We start from the raw sequence: 14561 nt of genomic DNA, 5'->3' as shown, positions 1-14561 counted from the left end.
CATGCCTCGAAATCCTGTCCATGAATATCACAGCAGGATAGGTGACATATGATGCAGCAGCCAATGGCGGAGGACAATCCCCACTGGCAGTGAGCCATTTGGACTATTGGATCAGATAGGGTTCACATTTTCTCAAGTCATTTTTATTTTTTCTTTATTTTTATTTTTATTTTTTTGAACAACTGGTTGTAATTTTCATTTTCTCCCAATTTAGTAATTACCGGTTCCCATGTGTAGCCTACAACAGGTCCCTGTTGCTGCCAACCTCCACTGCTGATCTGTGGCAGTTGGCTGTAGACAACTGCGTGGTGAACAACCAGGCCAGCTGTCTTTGAACTATTACACTGAATATTACAATGGCAATGGCCCCACCTAGTGACAAACCTTGTTACCACATTATTAGTATGAGTAGATGTCACATTCCACATTACCTTAAAGCCAGAGTTATACTTTGTTGCGAGCTGGTGTCGCAAAAATAGCTTATCTACAAGTTTGTTGTGAGCCTTTAGATCTGCTATTCTCAGTGCTTGACACCATAACCAAGTATAAATCAGGCATTACCTTCTTATGAGACCCCTGCAATAGAGGGACTTATATCACACTATGTACATTTACTCAAGTACTGTACTAGTACAATTTTGAGGTACTTTTACTTACTTGACTATTTCCATGTTTTGAACGACTTTATGCTACTCGGCTACATCTCAGAGGCGAATATTGTACTTTTTACTCCACTGCAATTACAAGAAGATTGTACTTTGATATTGGTACTTTGGGTTGATGCCAATACTTAATGTACTTTAACTCAAGTAACATTTTACTTGTGAGTATTTTTATACTGTGGTATTGCTAAAAAATACTAGAGTACTTCTTCCACCACTGGTTTTAGGTCCAATTCAACTTTATTTATAAAGCACATTTTAAAACAACAGAGTTGACCAAAGTGCTGTACAGTTGGTTAAAATAAAAACAAATAAAAGCATAACATGTAAACCCAATTAAAACACAATTAAACATAGGTACAAACAATTCTCAATCTAGGTTACCTAGGTTTTTAAAAACAGGTAGAGTAGGGGCCAGCCTGACATGATGGGATAGCTCGTTCCACAGTTTGGGGGCTACAACTGAGAAGGCTCGCTCCCCCCTGTGCTTAAGACTCGTCTTAGGGACGACAAGCAGCAACTGGTCAGCTGACCTCAGTGATCTTGAAGGGACATACAGTATAGGTTAAAAAAAAAGCAGAGATATAACGGGTACTAATCCATTTAAAGATTTTAAAACAAACAATAACATCTTTAAATGGATTCTAAAACTCACTGGGACGCCAATGGAGGGAGGCCAGAATGGGGGTGATATTTTCTCACTTTCGAGTTCCCGCTAAAAGGTGTGTGGCAGTATTTTGGACTAGCTGAAGGCAAGAAAGGGAAGCTTGACTAATGCCAGTATAGAGGGCATTACAGTAGGCCTAGTCAAGGCGAGTGGTAATAAAATGTATAACCTTTTCAAAGTCACTAAAAGATAAAAAGGACTTGACCTTTGATAAAAGCCGTAATTGGAAGGAGGCTGATTTTAAAACTGTTTTAACAGTATTTATCTGCTTTAAATGTACTTTCACTGTCCATTTTGACACCAACGTTAGTTACATTGGGCTTCACATAGGGCGTCAGGGGGCCCGAGTCAAGTTGAGGGTCCAAAGATCATGACCTGTTTTCCCTTTGTTAAAATGTAAAACGTTTAAAGCCATCCAGGCTTTGATGTCCTCGAGACACTCCAGCAGTGGCTTCAATGAAGTAGCACCATCTCTCTTCAGAGGCAGATACAAATTGGGAGTCATCTGCATAAAAATGGAAGAAAATGCCATATCTTTCCATAATGAACTCTAAGGGGAGGAGGTAGAGAGAGACGAGAATTGGCCCCAGAATTGATCCCTGGGGGACTCCACATGGAGGGGACACAGAAGCCGATGGACATTATAGCCACATGAGCTGACGTGGTCATATTTACGCAGAAATATAGACTCTTCGAAAGGGTTCACAAACTCAAGCACCAGTGTATTTAGCTGACATATTCCAATGTGTCATTTCTCAATGTTGTATTGTACACTTGGACGTGCACAGATAGACTCTAGGTGGTGCTAGAGCACCTGCCCTTTGCCCTCTTGACCAGAAGTGCCCTTTTGAAAAAAAGAGTTTACAGCAGGGGTCTTCAACAGGGGGTCCGGGACCCCTATGGGGTCCTCAGAGTTACTACAGGGGGTCCGCCAAATCTTTATGTGATATGATTTTTCTTTTTACCATAACCACTCGAAACCTAGCATCCCTTTTCTGAGGAGAACTTTAGCCAAAAATAGCAGATCTACAAGCTTGTAGATCGGCTATTTTTGGCAAAGAGGTATAGGTGTAGAGGGAAAAAAGAGCACACCAAGTAAAAAAAAAAAAGTATAATTTACTTGAGCACCTGCCCCTCAAAATGTCTGTGCACGCCACTAATTGTACACATTGTACACATTGCCCATCCACACAGAAGAAGTTTGAAATACAATAATTTCACTGCCTGGTACCAGCGGTATGTGTGCCGTCGGAACAATGGGCCATCGGACTAATGGCATGGCACTGTGCACTGACAACATGGGCATCTATACTGCAAATGGTTTTAGATATGCTACTCACAATACTGCTGATTGCACATTACATCATTATTTCAGTTTGAATAAATCATTTTTGCAGCTGGATTTATAGTGTAAACATGGCGAGCAACATGTTAAAATAGATAGATAAATAGACAGACAGACAGGTCAGAAGGCACTTGAGAACAAACAGTACGCTGAGTTTTGTCAGAGCATGAAAGTAGCAGAGGCTCTTCGTCTTCTTCAACAGGAGTCTCGCATTGCCAGACAATCGGAGATCTCTGTCTACCGATACGCCGGTGACATCTAAATTCACTGTGTTTGCTAAGAGTGGGTGGAAACAATTTGGAGATTTAAAAGTCAGATGTATCAGTACGTGGAAATCTACGATTGTCTGGCAACGCAAGAGTGCTGTCCGGCAGGAACCAGCTAACTCCATTTTTCCGCTTTTGCATTTATTTCCATAAATCAGGGCCATTGAACACCCTTTAAGTCTGTGTGTTGATTAAAAAAATTATTGAATCAATTAAAAGTATTAAAAAGCGCTTCTGAAAAAAACAGCTAACTCCATTAGATCCTCAAACTTTCTGCTAAACCAGCTAAGTTCACCAAAGGGGGGTGGAGTTAGCTGGTTTAGCTGACTCCAGGCTCCACCCCCTTTTGATCTCCAACCTCATTGTGAGCTTGGAGGTCCATTCAGCTGTTCTTATCAATGATGAACAAAACCTCCATTTTTGTTTTGTTTTTGTCATTTCCTGAAAAATGAACATTTTGGAGTTAGGTGGTTGCTGCCGGACAGAAGAGATATACAGTATAGCAGGCTAGGCCCTGTCCCCTTATGAATTCAGGGTGCAGAAAAGCCCAGGAAGCACAAATTCACACTTTGAAAATGTGACATAATGACATGAGAAATAAGTGCAACATTTGAATCAACTGAAATAGGTAGACAGACTTGTAGTTCTTTGGTAAAAGTAGACACATTTGCTCCGTCATTCAATACAAAAGCACCACAAACCCATCCTTTGGCCTGAGTGAGCAGTAAAACCAAGTTAGCCGTGACAAGGACTTCAACGGTACAGATTAAAACATACTGTAACATACTCGGCAGCCCCGGCTGGAGTGTTCACAGTCAGAGACATAACGTATGTGCATCCATGACAATTATTGTCATTGGTTCAATAACTTCTCATTCATCAAATCAACATCATCCATCAATCCAACAGCCCTTCACCCTTTCCGGGTTCCGTCAGAACCAGAAGTCTGGACTGGTTAGGTCAGACAGAGTATATGACAGCCAAAATGTGAACCTTCACTGGTCTGTGCCATCATGAGGTTCATCCTCTGTCCTTTTCACTGGTCTGTGCCATCATGAGGTTCACCCTCTGTCCTTTCACTGGTCTGTGCCATTATGAGGTTCATCCTCTGAGCTCACAAAGAAGCAGACCTGCCGCGGTGAGGGGCTGGGTGTGCGGGAGGAGGTGCTTGGCTGGTGTTCGGAGGAGGAGATCAAGTCTGGGGTGTCCCAGTAGTTGCTGTGGAGGTCCAGGGAGGAGAGAGCTGGGACGTTATTTGCCTCTACGCGTCTGTCTTCCAGGGAAGGGGGCAGGCTCAGGTTCTTCCTTAGGCATTGCTCACTAGAAAGGATCAATCAAATGGAGTCAAGCTTGCAGCGTGGCACAAAGTGACGCGCTGTGAACTTGTATATCAGCTATTTTTGAATAGCCAACGCTGGTTGTTATTGATTTAAACCAAGTTATCTTGCTTAATGTTAGTACCTGTTGTCGCCTGCTCTTTCTCCTTTCCAGGTCTGTCTGTACACATCCCCAGCCACCCCAAACATCCAACGCACATCAGCTGGCACCTCTGGGATCCACTCCACCAACCTGGGTCAGAGCAGAGCATTTACTGTCAGTTCACCACAGGTCCAAGTCAACACCTTTAAAGTGTTGGCCACTAGAGGGAGACTATGCTCATTAACTTGATTGATTGAATACTTTTTTAGCAGTTTGCCAACAAAAGCACAGGAAAGTTCAATACAAGGTCTGCTAAGAGGATTTTAAAACCCAAGAAAGCCTATGGCTTGTTTCCATTGGGGTCCTTTGTACTCAATTCATCGAAACATTAATGACAGACAAATATACACTACTACGCAAAACATCATATAAACAGTTTGAAAACAAAAACATGTACAGTAAACAGTTCGAGGGGTGGGGGGGGGGGGGCAGTTGTTTACAGGGGACAGTTTCAAATTGCAGCCACCTGTAAGAGCTCTTTTAAGCGATTTTGAAGGAGAGTAGGGATTCACACTCCATTAGGACTGTTGGTAGGGCGTTCCACATTTCTGTGGCATAGCAGGAGAACGAATTGAACCCATTGTTAGAGCCAAATCTGGGTTGGACGTGATTAGTGGAGCTCCCGCTGCACTGGTAGTCAGTTTGGCCTTGTAGAGTTGTGGTGTAAAAACAGCACTGTTTGTTTGACTGCAACACCAGCGTCCCTCGTTACAGACTTGGCTTTTGAGTATGGGCAATGTGCTGTGCTGTGTGTGTGTGTGTGTGTGTGTGTGTGTGTGTGTGTGTGTGTGTGTGTGTGTGTGTGTGTGTGTGTGTGTGTGTGTGTGTGTGTGGGAGGACTGTAACGTGGATGTTAGCTCTGTTTACAAAGTAATCTGCACAGTGATATACTGTCTGTCGATTGTCAGATTATGTTCTCAAATGAGTGTTAATGTTTTGCATTACCGTTACTATGACTACTGTGTACAGTACTGTTTTTGACAGATTAACTGAATTGGATTCTGATTGGTGGGATTACACTTACCTCTGGGCTACAGAGTAGGCTGACTGTACAGGAAGTGTGTAAGGCATGAGCATGTATGAGGCCACTCTCATTGGCAGCAGCTCTGAGACCTTAGAATACAGGCCTGTCTTATCTTGGCACGCCTCACAGAGCACTGAAAGAAACAAAGGCAACTTGTGATTTCACTAACGGAAATATATGCACAACAACACATATTACTTTTATTAACAGATTATAGAGTGACATTCGTGCCAGCTGAGAAGAAATGAAGCATTGTTTTTAATCCATCACACGACAGTGCTGCTTCCAAATGAAAACATCACGCTGTGTGACATACAACACATTGCGTTCTTAGCTTTAAAGTCAGTTCTGGTCCGCAAGAGTGACACCATCATGATGCAATGGAGCATAAATTAAGTTTAAGATCACTGCATACCTTTCTTGATAGGCGTTGGCAGGACTATCTCCTGGTCCAACCACCAGTGTTGTTTATTCAGTAGATAAAGTCTCCGCAGCAACCATTCTTTCCTGGTTTCAGGATGCTCGCAGCAGCAGGTCGCCGTGGCCTCGGTTAACGCAGTGTCAGCCGTAGGACTCTCCGTTCTCAACAGGTCTGCCAGCGCAAACATGACATCAGCAACACATTCCAAAGGTTGTACTATTATGACAATATATCGACAAGAAACCAGACGCAATAAAACTTTGACACTGATAACCAATGTAATACGTATTCATATCGTGGACCTTCCCGTGTGGGAACGTGTGAGTGAATCCACGTCATCAGTCTGGCAATGCCAGGCTAGGGCGATATGGCTTCTAATCGATATCACGATTATTTCAAACTTTTGCCTCAATTACGATTAATGAATGATTTATTTATTTTTTGGGAGTGTGAAAATAGCAGATCTACAAGTTCACAACATGCCACGATAATTTATGAGCCTGTATGACGGCTATTTCCACAATTTTTGTGCGCCACCATTGTACAACAAATGGTTAATAAGACCAAATGGTTAATTGATTTTTTCCATGTCGATTTGTTGATATGATATATATACAATGATATATAATACAATGAAGACATACCAGAAAAAAACCTGCTTCTCGATTATTTGATTATTCTGCATGAGCAACATTAGGTCGGTAATTGGTCTCGATATTTTCGGTTAATTGCCCAGCCCTAAAATTACATGATAATTATTTCAATGTCAGTTTAGCAACATAGTAAGACTCACTGTTTTCTTCGAGGAAGCGTAGAGCATCCTTGTACCCACTCTGACACATATCTGCCATTACCTGTCAAAAGATATGATAATATGAAAGAAATGTCACAATCACATACATGTAACCCAGCCATCCCTATTTTTGGAAGATCTTCAAAACAATTCATAAAAGTTTTCCCTTTTTTATTTGAAATGTTAAAATAGCGTTAATTGTCAATCTACAAGCTCATACCATGTCACAATGTGATGTGTTACGAGCTTGTAGGTTGGGTATTTTTGCAATTTATTTTAATACAGCAAAGTACAGTATATATAGGGCTTGCCTTGCATAAATAACAAGCAAAACATGCACATATTGTCAACATATTTGTAATCGGTTACTTTTTTAGGTCAGGGTCTGCATATTATTTAATAGTAAGTCTTGAGTATTTGGGGTTCACGCGTGCCACGACAGAGCATGCTGGACATTTGGCTTATGGGAGGCTAGTGCTGAGGTTGCTGCCCAGCACAGCTATATTCTGTAACAGAATATGACCATTTGAATAAGCCTTTAAGTATTGTTTGTAATGATTCATTCACAGAAGTGTTTGATAATAAGTCTATTAATTACATAATACACATATCATGCTATTGGTTTATGACTTTAGCTACCGGTCACCACTACCAATATTATGACATCCCATTCATTGCATAACTGCTTACTGACTAAAAAGAAAGCACTGACATAAGCATAATTACAGGCCCCATATTGAGTAAGAGTCTTGGCTTGGCTTCGTAGGTTAAAATATTGCTCACTGTTATATGACTACTCTTAAATGTGTGCCAATACAATAGACAATAATAATAAATATGTCAGTAAAGTGCTTGTGAAGTTGGTTTAGAGTTACTGGTGAGTGGATTATTCGTATTTTTTACATTGTCTGTGTTGTATAAGGTAGGCCAGGGTGGTGACTCACTGCACTTTCTAATAATGTCCCCACAACACACATGCTCCCTTGCACCATGAATTATATAACCATGGATTCCAGCAAGCACAACATTCCACCAGTCACACGTGAGGAAAGAGATAGTCTTACAACACAGTGAAGGAACCTACCCAAGTAGGATCGAAGTTCACTACACATCTTAGTAAACATTTTATATCATCACGGTACACAGTAAATCTGGAGTGTTATTTTAACTCTGAGAGTGAGTGGAAAATGTTTGAATTATGGTCAATGGAGAAAAAAATGTCACAGAATAAAACACAGTCACGCAAATGTTTAACCACTTGAACCCTAGCGTCCCTTTTCTGGGGAGGACATTTGGCGAAAATAGACTCACATGTTCCTCCACGTGGAGGAACGTGTGAGTGAATCCATGTCATCAGTCTGTCAATGCCAGGCTAGTAACTATGTCCATTTGGCGAGATATCATGCTCTATTGCGCCATTGATTCGAAATTGCAAAAATGGTCTACTAATTGACTTTACATTGTACAGATAAAAAGCTCTCAAAGTCACTCTTTTAGAACATAAACAAACAAAGCTGATTCTACCGATATATAACATCACAAAACCCAGTACAGCTTTTTTTTAATACAGTATATAAATACAAATGTCAACTTCCTGTTGATTTTACTATTTGGAGATCCGGACCAGCGGATCCAGTACGGGTTTTCTTCCTAATAAAAATGGCAAAATCAAGTTGACATTTTGTTTTACAATGCTATGTTATATATTGGCAAAAGCTGCTTTGTTTGAGTTTGTTAATGTGCTAAAAGAGTGATTTTGAGAGCTGTTTCACCATACAATGTAAGTCAATGTGGAGACGACAGTATTTTTGGATTATTCATTTCTAATCAACAGCGCAACGTGGCAAGATGCCTCGCCAGATGGACTAGTTACATCATAACAAGATAACGACACAACCCAAACCTCTCTACCAAAGTGTCCCTGCAATCCCGAACTTATTTTAGTAAAGCTAGCACTCTCTGCAGTGGTTGGAGGTTGTCTCCCTACTCTTCCACTGAGACATGTTAGAGAAAGATGACTACTGGCTGACAACTATGATGCCTCATCAAGCAGAGTGGTAGTAATGTCTCTCTCATGCAGGAGACTCTGGTTTGAATCCCAGGTAGGATATAATGAGAGTTATTGGATTGCAGCTTTAATAAGGGCAAGCATTATGACACTCCTCCAGTAACTCCCTACCTTGGGTTCAGGTGGGAAGAGGGCCTTGCTGAGGCGGTACATGTTCCCCATGTTCATCTGGATGCTGGTGTTGGTGAAGCGAAGCTCGTGGAAGCTGGTGGAGTTGTCACGGGGACAGATGTCACTCTCCCCCGAGAACGGAGAGATGGAGATGGTGTTCTTCAGCTCCGACTGGGGGAGGTTGTCGCTGATCCCACCGTCCACGTAGCGCTGGGGAGGGAGAGACGGGGAATAAGAAACAATTTGGAGGGACAGATTGGATTTGGTCCATCCATGCACAACTTTGCACAAGCTGCTAATTATTTTGCCATCACATATTTTGGATCGTTCACATTTATTTTGTCACGAGAGTCAAGGGGATAAACAGGGGCAAAACAAGTGGGAAAAACAAGTAATGTGATATTTGTTTGTGTTCAAATATTTTGGCTTATTCACACATTTTGGGGCAGGATTTCTTAAGGCTGGATAAACACCCCTAGGCTAGGACATTTCAACATTTAATAACAAGAATCGAGTACCTCACCTAGTGAACCCAACATTAACAAGAATCGAGTACCTCACCTAGTGAACCCAACATTAACAAGAATCGAGTACCTCACCTAGTGAACCCAATATTAACAAGAATCTAGTACCTCACCTAGTGAACCCAACATTAACAAGAATCGAGTACCTCACCTAGTGAACCCAACACTAACTTCTTTGCGGACAGAGTCACATACATTTGAGTTTTTTCTCTTCATTTTTGTTTTGTTTTGTCACATTATTGTGTAATGACACGTTGTTGTCAACTTCCAAGGTCAGATTCCACATCTTAACATGAATACATTAAGGCGTTGCTATTTAATACCCTTAGAAATTCATAGAAAGCTTATTTCTTAATTGAAGAATAGAATATTCTTAATTGCCAATTCTAAAATCCTTCAGTCTCGGGGCAGAGAAGCTGGCAGAGGACATACTGTGTCCTAATTTAATTGAAACACCAACAAACTATGATAGAATGGAAGATAACACCCTCAACAAGTGTGCACTGGGCTGACTACCATCCATAAATATAATATTGAGACATTGTTTTTCTATTCCTTTGAGTATCTGTCCAGAGCACTAATATTGTACACAATTACATGTATGTACAAAGTTAATGAGGTCCATCCTCAGTTAAAGTTAATTGGTCCATCCATGCACAACTTTGCACAAGCTGCTAATTATTTTGCCATCACATATTTTGGATCGTTCACATTTATTTTGTCACGAGAGTCAAGGGGATAAACAGGGGCAAAACAAGTGGGAAAAACAAGTAATGTGATATTTGTTTGTGTTCAAATATTTTGGCTTATTCACACATTTTGGGGCAGGATTTCTTAAGGCTGGATAAACACCCCTAGGCTAGGACATTTCAACATTTAATAACAAGAATCGAGTACCTCACCTAGTGAACCCAACATTAACAAGAATCGAGTACCTCACCTAGTGAACCCAATATTAACAAGAATCTAGTACCTCACCTAGTGAACCCAACACTAACTTCTTTGCGGACAGAGTCAGATACATTTGAGTTTTTTCTCTTCATTTTTGTTTTGTTGTCACATTATTGTGTAATGACACGTTGTTGTCAACTTCCAAGGTCAGATTCCACATCTTAACATGAATACATTAAGGCGTTGCTATTTAATACCCTTAGAAATGCATAGAACGCTTATTTCTTAATTGAAGAATAGAATATTCTTAATTGCCAATTCTAAAATCCTTCAGTCTCGGGGCAGAGAAGCTGGCAGAGGACATAATGGAAATAAAATACTACTTCTGTGTCCTAATTTAATTGAAACACCAACAAACTATGATAGAATGGAAGATAACACCATCAACAAGTGTGCACTGGGCTGACTACCATCCATAAATATAAGATTGAGACATTGTTTTTCTATTCCTTTGAGTATCTGTCCAGAGCACTAATATTGTACACAATTACATGTATGTACAAAGTTAATGAGTCATGAACGGTCGGCTCTGAGCCAGCCAGTGATCTTGACACTGAAAAGAACACAATGTACAGAAATGTATTCCTTTTATAGGAGGAGAAAGAGCAGTGTGGTGATGGTGGGGTAGTGTGTCTAAAAGGCCAACTGCCAGTCTGACTCATGGGGGGACTCTTTGAACAAGCTATATTTGGATTTTAACCACTTCTTAAGCCCTATACAGTAACACTTTGTTGTGTCAATAGTTTGCCCCAAATAGGGACACCGGGCTAAGACGAACTTTGACACCAATCATCAGGCGAGCCAGGACAACAACGGTGTCTATTCAGAAGACGCCCAAACCTGTGAAACATAATTAAGCAACCACAGATACAGCTTCTGTTCGTGAGGATTCAATGTGCCCTTCTGCTCTTGTGACGTCTTTTGTCAATGGCGCCCTCCCTTCCTGGACTATGGTCTCTGTATCCTCTGAACGGCGTCTGGCAGATTTAGAACTACCTGGCCTGCCAAAAAGAAAGTGGTCTACCAGTGGATTACGTAGCGTTTCTAAAATAGACTTTCAGCCACTGATACCACTGTCAAAGACAAGTCCACTAGCAGCTAATAAGTCAATGTGAAGGTAAAGGTCTTCAAGGACCCAGACCAACGCCAGACCACCACAGGACATTCAACTCTCAGACACTTACCACTCCTCGGAAGGACGGGGGAATCAGGCCACAGTAGATGGGGATGAAACAGCTACAGACCAGGGCCTGTTGACAGAACACCTTATATAACACCTCACAGATAACACCCATGTCCCCGATTAGACCACAGCGACATGCTGATAAGAGTTCCAGGGGTCACTGCAATGTTTCATTACATATACAATAACATGTGCCAAAGGCACATTGGGCAATGCAATGACTTTCAATGACAATTTCAAGCACTGTACTATAGAGTGCCCTAGAATGTGAGTTATCTAACTTGGACTCATGTCAACCATTGCATGACAATTTCACAAACATGGATACATCGTATGATCAAGAGACTAGGGGTTTGTACTAGAAGTTTAACAAATCCATCTGACTTGCTGTCATTTCATTTCTTTATAAAATGACAAAAGTAAACAATGAGAGTTAACATGCAGGGGTACTTGGTTTAATTATTGTCCTTATAAAGCTTAGCTTATAACAATGTGATTATAAATACTAATAATAATAATTATTATAATCATAATTATAATACAACCCTTTTAACTAGTATTTATTGATTATTTTGCCAGTAGTATTACGACTACTACTATAAGGACTGCTACTACTATTATTAACACTATTATTACTATTACTATCCACAATCACATGGCTCACCCACCTGCATAAGCTCTTCTTTGGAGTTGAAGTCAGACACCAAGACATTCTGTCCATCAGACACTCGAGTGAGGGACACACACAGTCTCCCGGAGGCCACTGTGTGTGCGTCGGCTAGCAGGACGCGATCCAGGCCCGACCTGAGCACTTTGACCAGGTTGAAGGAGGGATGGAGAGGGCCCAGATTCCTCTTCCTGGCCTCCTTAGCCACCTCTATAACGTCCTCGCAGCATTTAGCTAAACGGGGTAGCAGATCGGGTGAGATGGGGGGGGGGGGGGGGGGGGCAGAGAGACAACAGCATGACGTCAGGGAGGGAGACATTACAATAACAATAATACGCTTTATTTATAGCACCTTTTTAAACAAAGTTACAAAGTGCTTAACAACTTCAAATCAAACAGTAAATCATAAATCATAAACAATAACAGCAACAGAAACACAATAACATCAGTGAAAATAGATGCATTCATTTCTGCCGTTAGGGGGTTAAAAAGGCTTTTTCTTTATGATAAAATGGGTTTTCAAATGTTTTTTTTTTTTAAAGTGGTTATGGAGCTAGCAAGCCTGAGAGTCCAATTGGAGGCTGTTCCAGAGTCTATAGGGGCCTTGATGGCAAAGGTCCGGTCACCCTTGGTCATCAGCCTAAAACTTAGGAACATTCTAGTAGGCAGCCGAATCAGAGGACCCCCACATTACTGTGAAGATCAATCAACAGCAAACAAATACATTCTGCGAGGTGCCTCTGTGATAACTGATAACACCATCGGATCCATATTCTCATGATCCTGCATGAGTCAGTGACCGACTGAGGTCATTATGACCTATTCTGGTGTCATTGGTTCATAAGCATAGGTTGATATTCTCTGATCCACTGCACATATCCAATAGGCCACACTGCAATGACACAGTAGGCTATGATCCGTCTTTAACTCTTTATCTTTGCTTATTATTCATGTGCGAGAAGGTTCAACCCCCCCCACTGGCCAGTCAAATCTTTCCAGGGCAAGGACATGTTCGGTGTTTCTTTTATATAACAGAAAAGCAGAGAGCAACTACCTGTTAATTGTACACATTGGTTGTCATTGCTGGATCTCAACTTTGATTGTGCCAAACATTTACAGAAAAAAATATTGTATCTTTCTGTTGCATATAACATTTAATGTAGCCTATAGCTATGATTATAATTTAACAAAACGGTCCTTTACTGCCGGTGCATATATAATACTAGCCTTGATACAAGACTGTCATATATTATGACATGATGACCGTCCTGATCCCAAGCTAATATATGACTGCCTTGGCTTGGATCTTGTATTTTATTGAGGCTGACTTTTGCTTTCGTATCTCAAATGTCAGAATCGATAAAAATCTATGGAAGTCATGATCCAAGGCTTAATATAAGACTAGACTCTGAACAGGATAGGTGGGCACTATAGGGACATTTGGGAACCTTGATGTAAAATTGGCTATTTTGTCCAAAATGTTAAAATATTTAATATTTGAAGAATGGTCTTCAGTAATGTAAAGTATACATGATGTGAACATGCAGGTATATCATTATCAGACTTCATTTTATCCTTCAACTTCTTGTTTATGCCCCAAAATGACTGGATATACAGGGTTTGTAGCAATTGTAGAAATATTAGACCTTGATTGTCGAATGTTTAAGCATGTTTTAATCATGTATACCTTACTTTACTTAAAAACATTTTTCAAATATTTCATTTTTTTTAAAAACATTTTGGACAAAATAGCCAATTTTACATCAAGGTGACCAGATGTCCCTGGTGCCCACCTATCCTGTTACCGACTGGACTACCGATATGATCACACAGATGTCTAGCCTTGTATGTATCAAGGCTAGACATCTGTCATGGCTTCGCCTACTGTACTTACTTATGGACGCTTGGCTCGCCAGCACCGATGCGGTGAGCGCGCCGGCCGAAGCGCCGTAGATCTTGGTGGCCTCTTGGATCAGGTAGGGCGCCTTCTCCAGCAGACAACTGGCCACCCCGATGTGGTAGATGCCCAGGAAGCCACAGCCGGCAAAGGACAGGCTCCATCCTCCCTTTAGATCGAACATGATATAGACTACAACATGCCCCGATGGTCCACCAGAAGAAAGTTTGGATGAAGTTATTACAATGTTATTATTAACCAAACACACAGTGTTATTACCGTTATTGCCGTTAAAACGCCGTTTCCTTCATGCGATCACTCGATCGAGTCCTACTACTGTCTGACAGGAGAAGCGGCGTGTTGTTGTCGTTAAACCCGGCTGACACAAACTCTCTTTTTCTTTCTACCAGGGTCAACTAAAAAGTCCAGAAAAAAACATGTTTCGTAGCACGCGATTGGCTGAGCCACACCGTCAGTCACGACCCCTTTCTCGACGAGAGCCA

At 41.2% G+C, this 14561-nt stretch overlaps 1 protein-coding gene and 1 long non-coding RNA gene across 2 annotated transcripts; one reads left to right on the top strand and one right to left on the bottom strand.

Moving 5' to 3' along the window:
• The first annotated feature begins 903 nt into the window (after positions 1 to 903).
• Positions 904 to 3565, top strand: LOC311039478. Its single transcript, XR_014600172.1, has 3 exons — positions 904 to 1829; positions 2530 to 3034; positions 3429 to 3565. It is a non-coding gene; the product is annotated as an uncharacterized lncRNA (long non-coding RNA).
• Positions 3566 to 4010: 445 nt separating this feature from the next.
• On the bottom strand, positions 4011 to 14420 carry pnpla3 (patatin-like phospholipase domain containing 3). Its single transcript, XM_084049383.1, has 9 exons — positions 14056 to 14420; positions 12163 to 12395; positions 11496 to 11561; positions 8837 to 9046; positions 6658 to 6718; positions 5859 to 6035; positions 5444 to 5576; positions 4402 to 4509; positions 4011 to 4260 (listed from the first exon to the last, which is right to left on the bottom strand). Exons 1-9 carry the CDS (start codon positions 14240 to 14242, stop codon positions 4017 to 4019), a joined length of 1419 nt encoding a protein of 472 aa, XP_083905509.1. The 5' UTR covers positions 14243 to 14420; the 3' UTR covers positions 4011 to 4016.
• Positions 14421 to 14561: the final 141 nt, after the last annotated feature.

The sequence above is a fragment of the Gymnoscopelus microlampas genome, assembly GCF_963454915.1.
Source record: "Gymnoscopelus microlampas genome assembly, chromosome: 23".
Lineage (NCBI taxonomy): Eukaryota > Metazoa > Chordata > Actinopteri > Myctophiformes > Myctophidae > Gymnoscopelus > Gymnoscopelus microlampas.
Note: the sequence above shows the minus strand (reverse complement) of the source record. Positions and strands in the feature narration are given on the sequence as shown.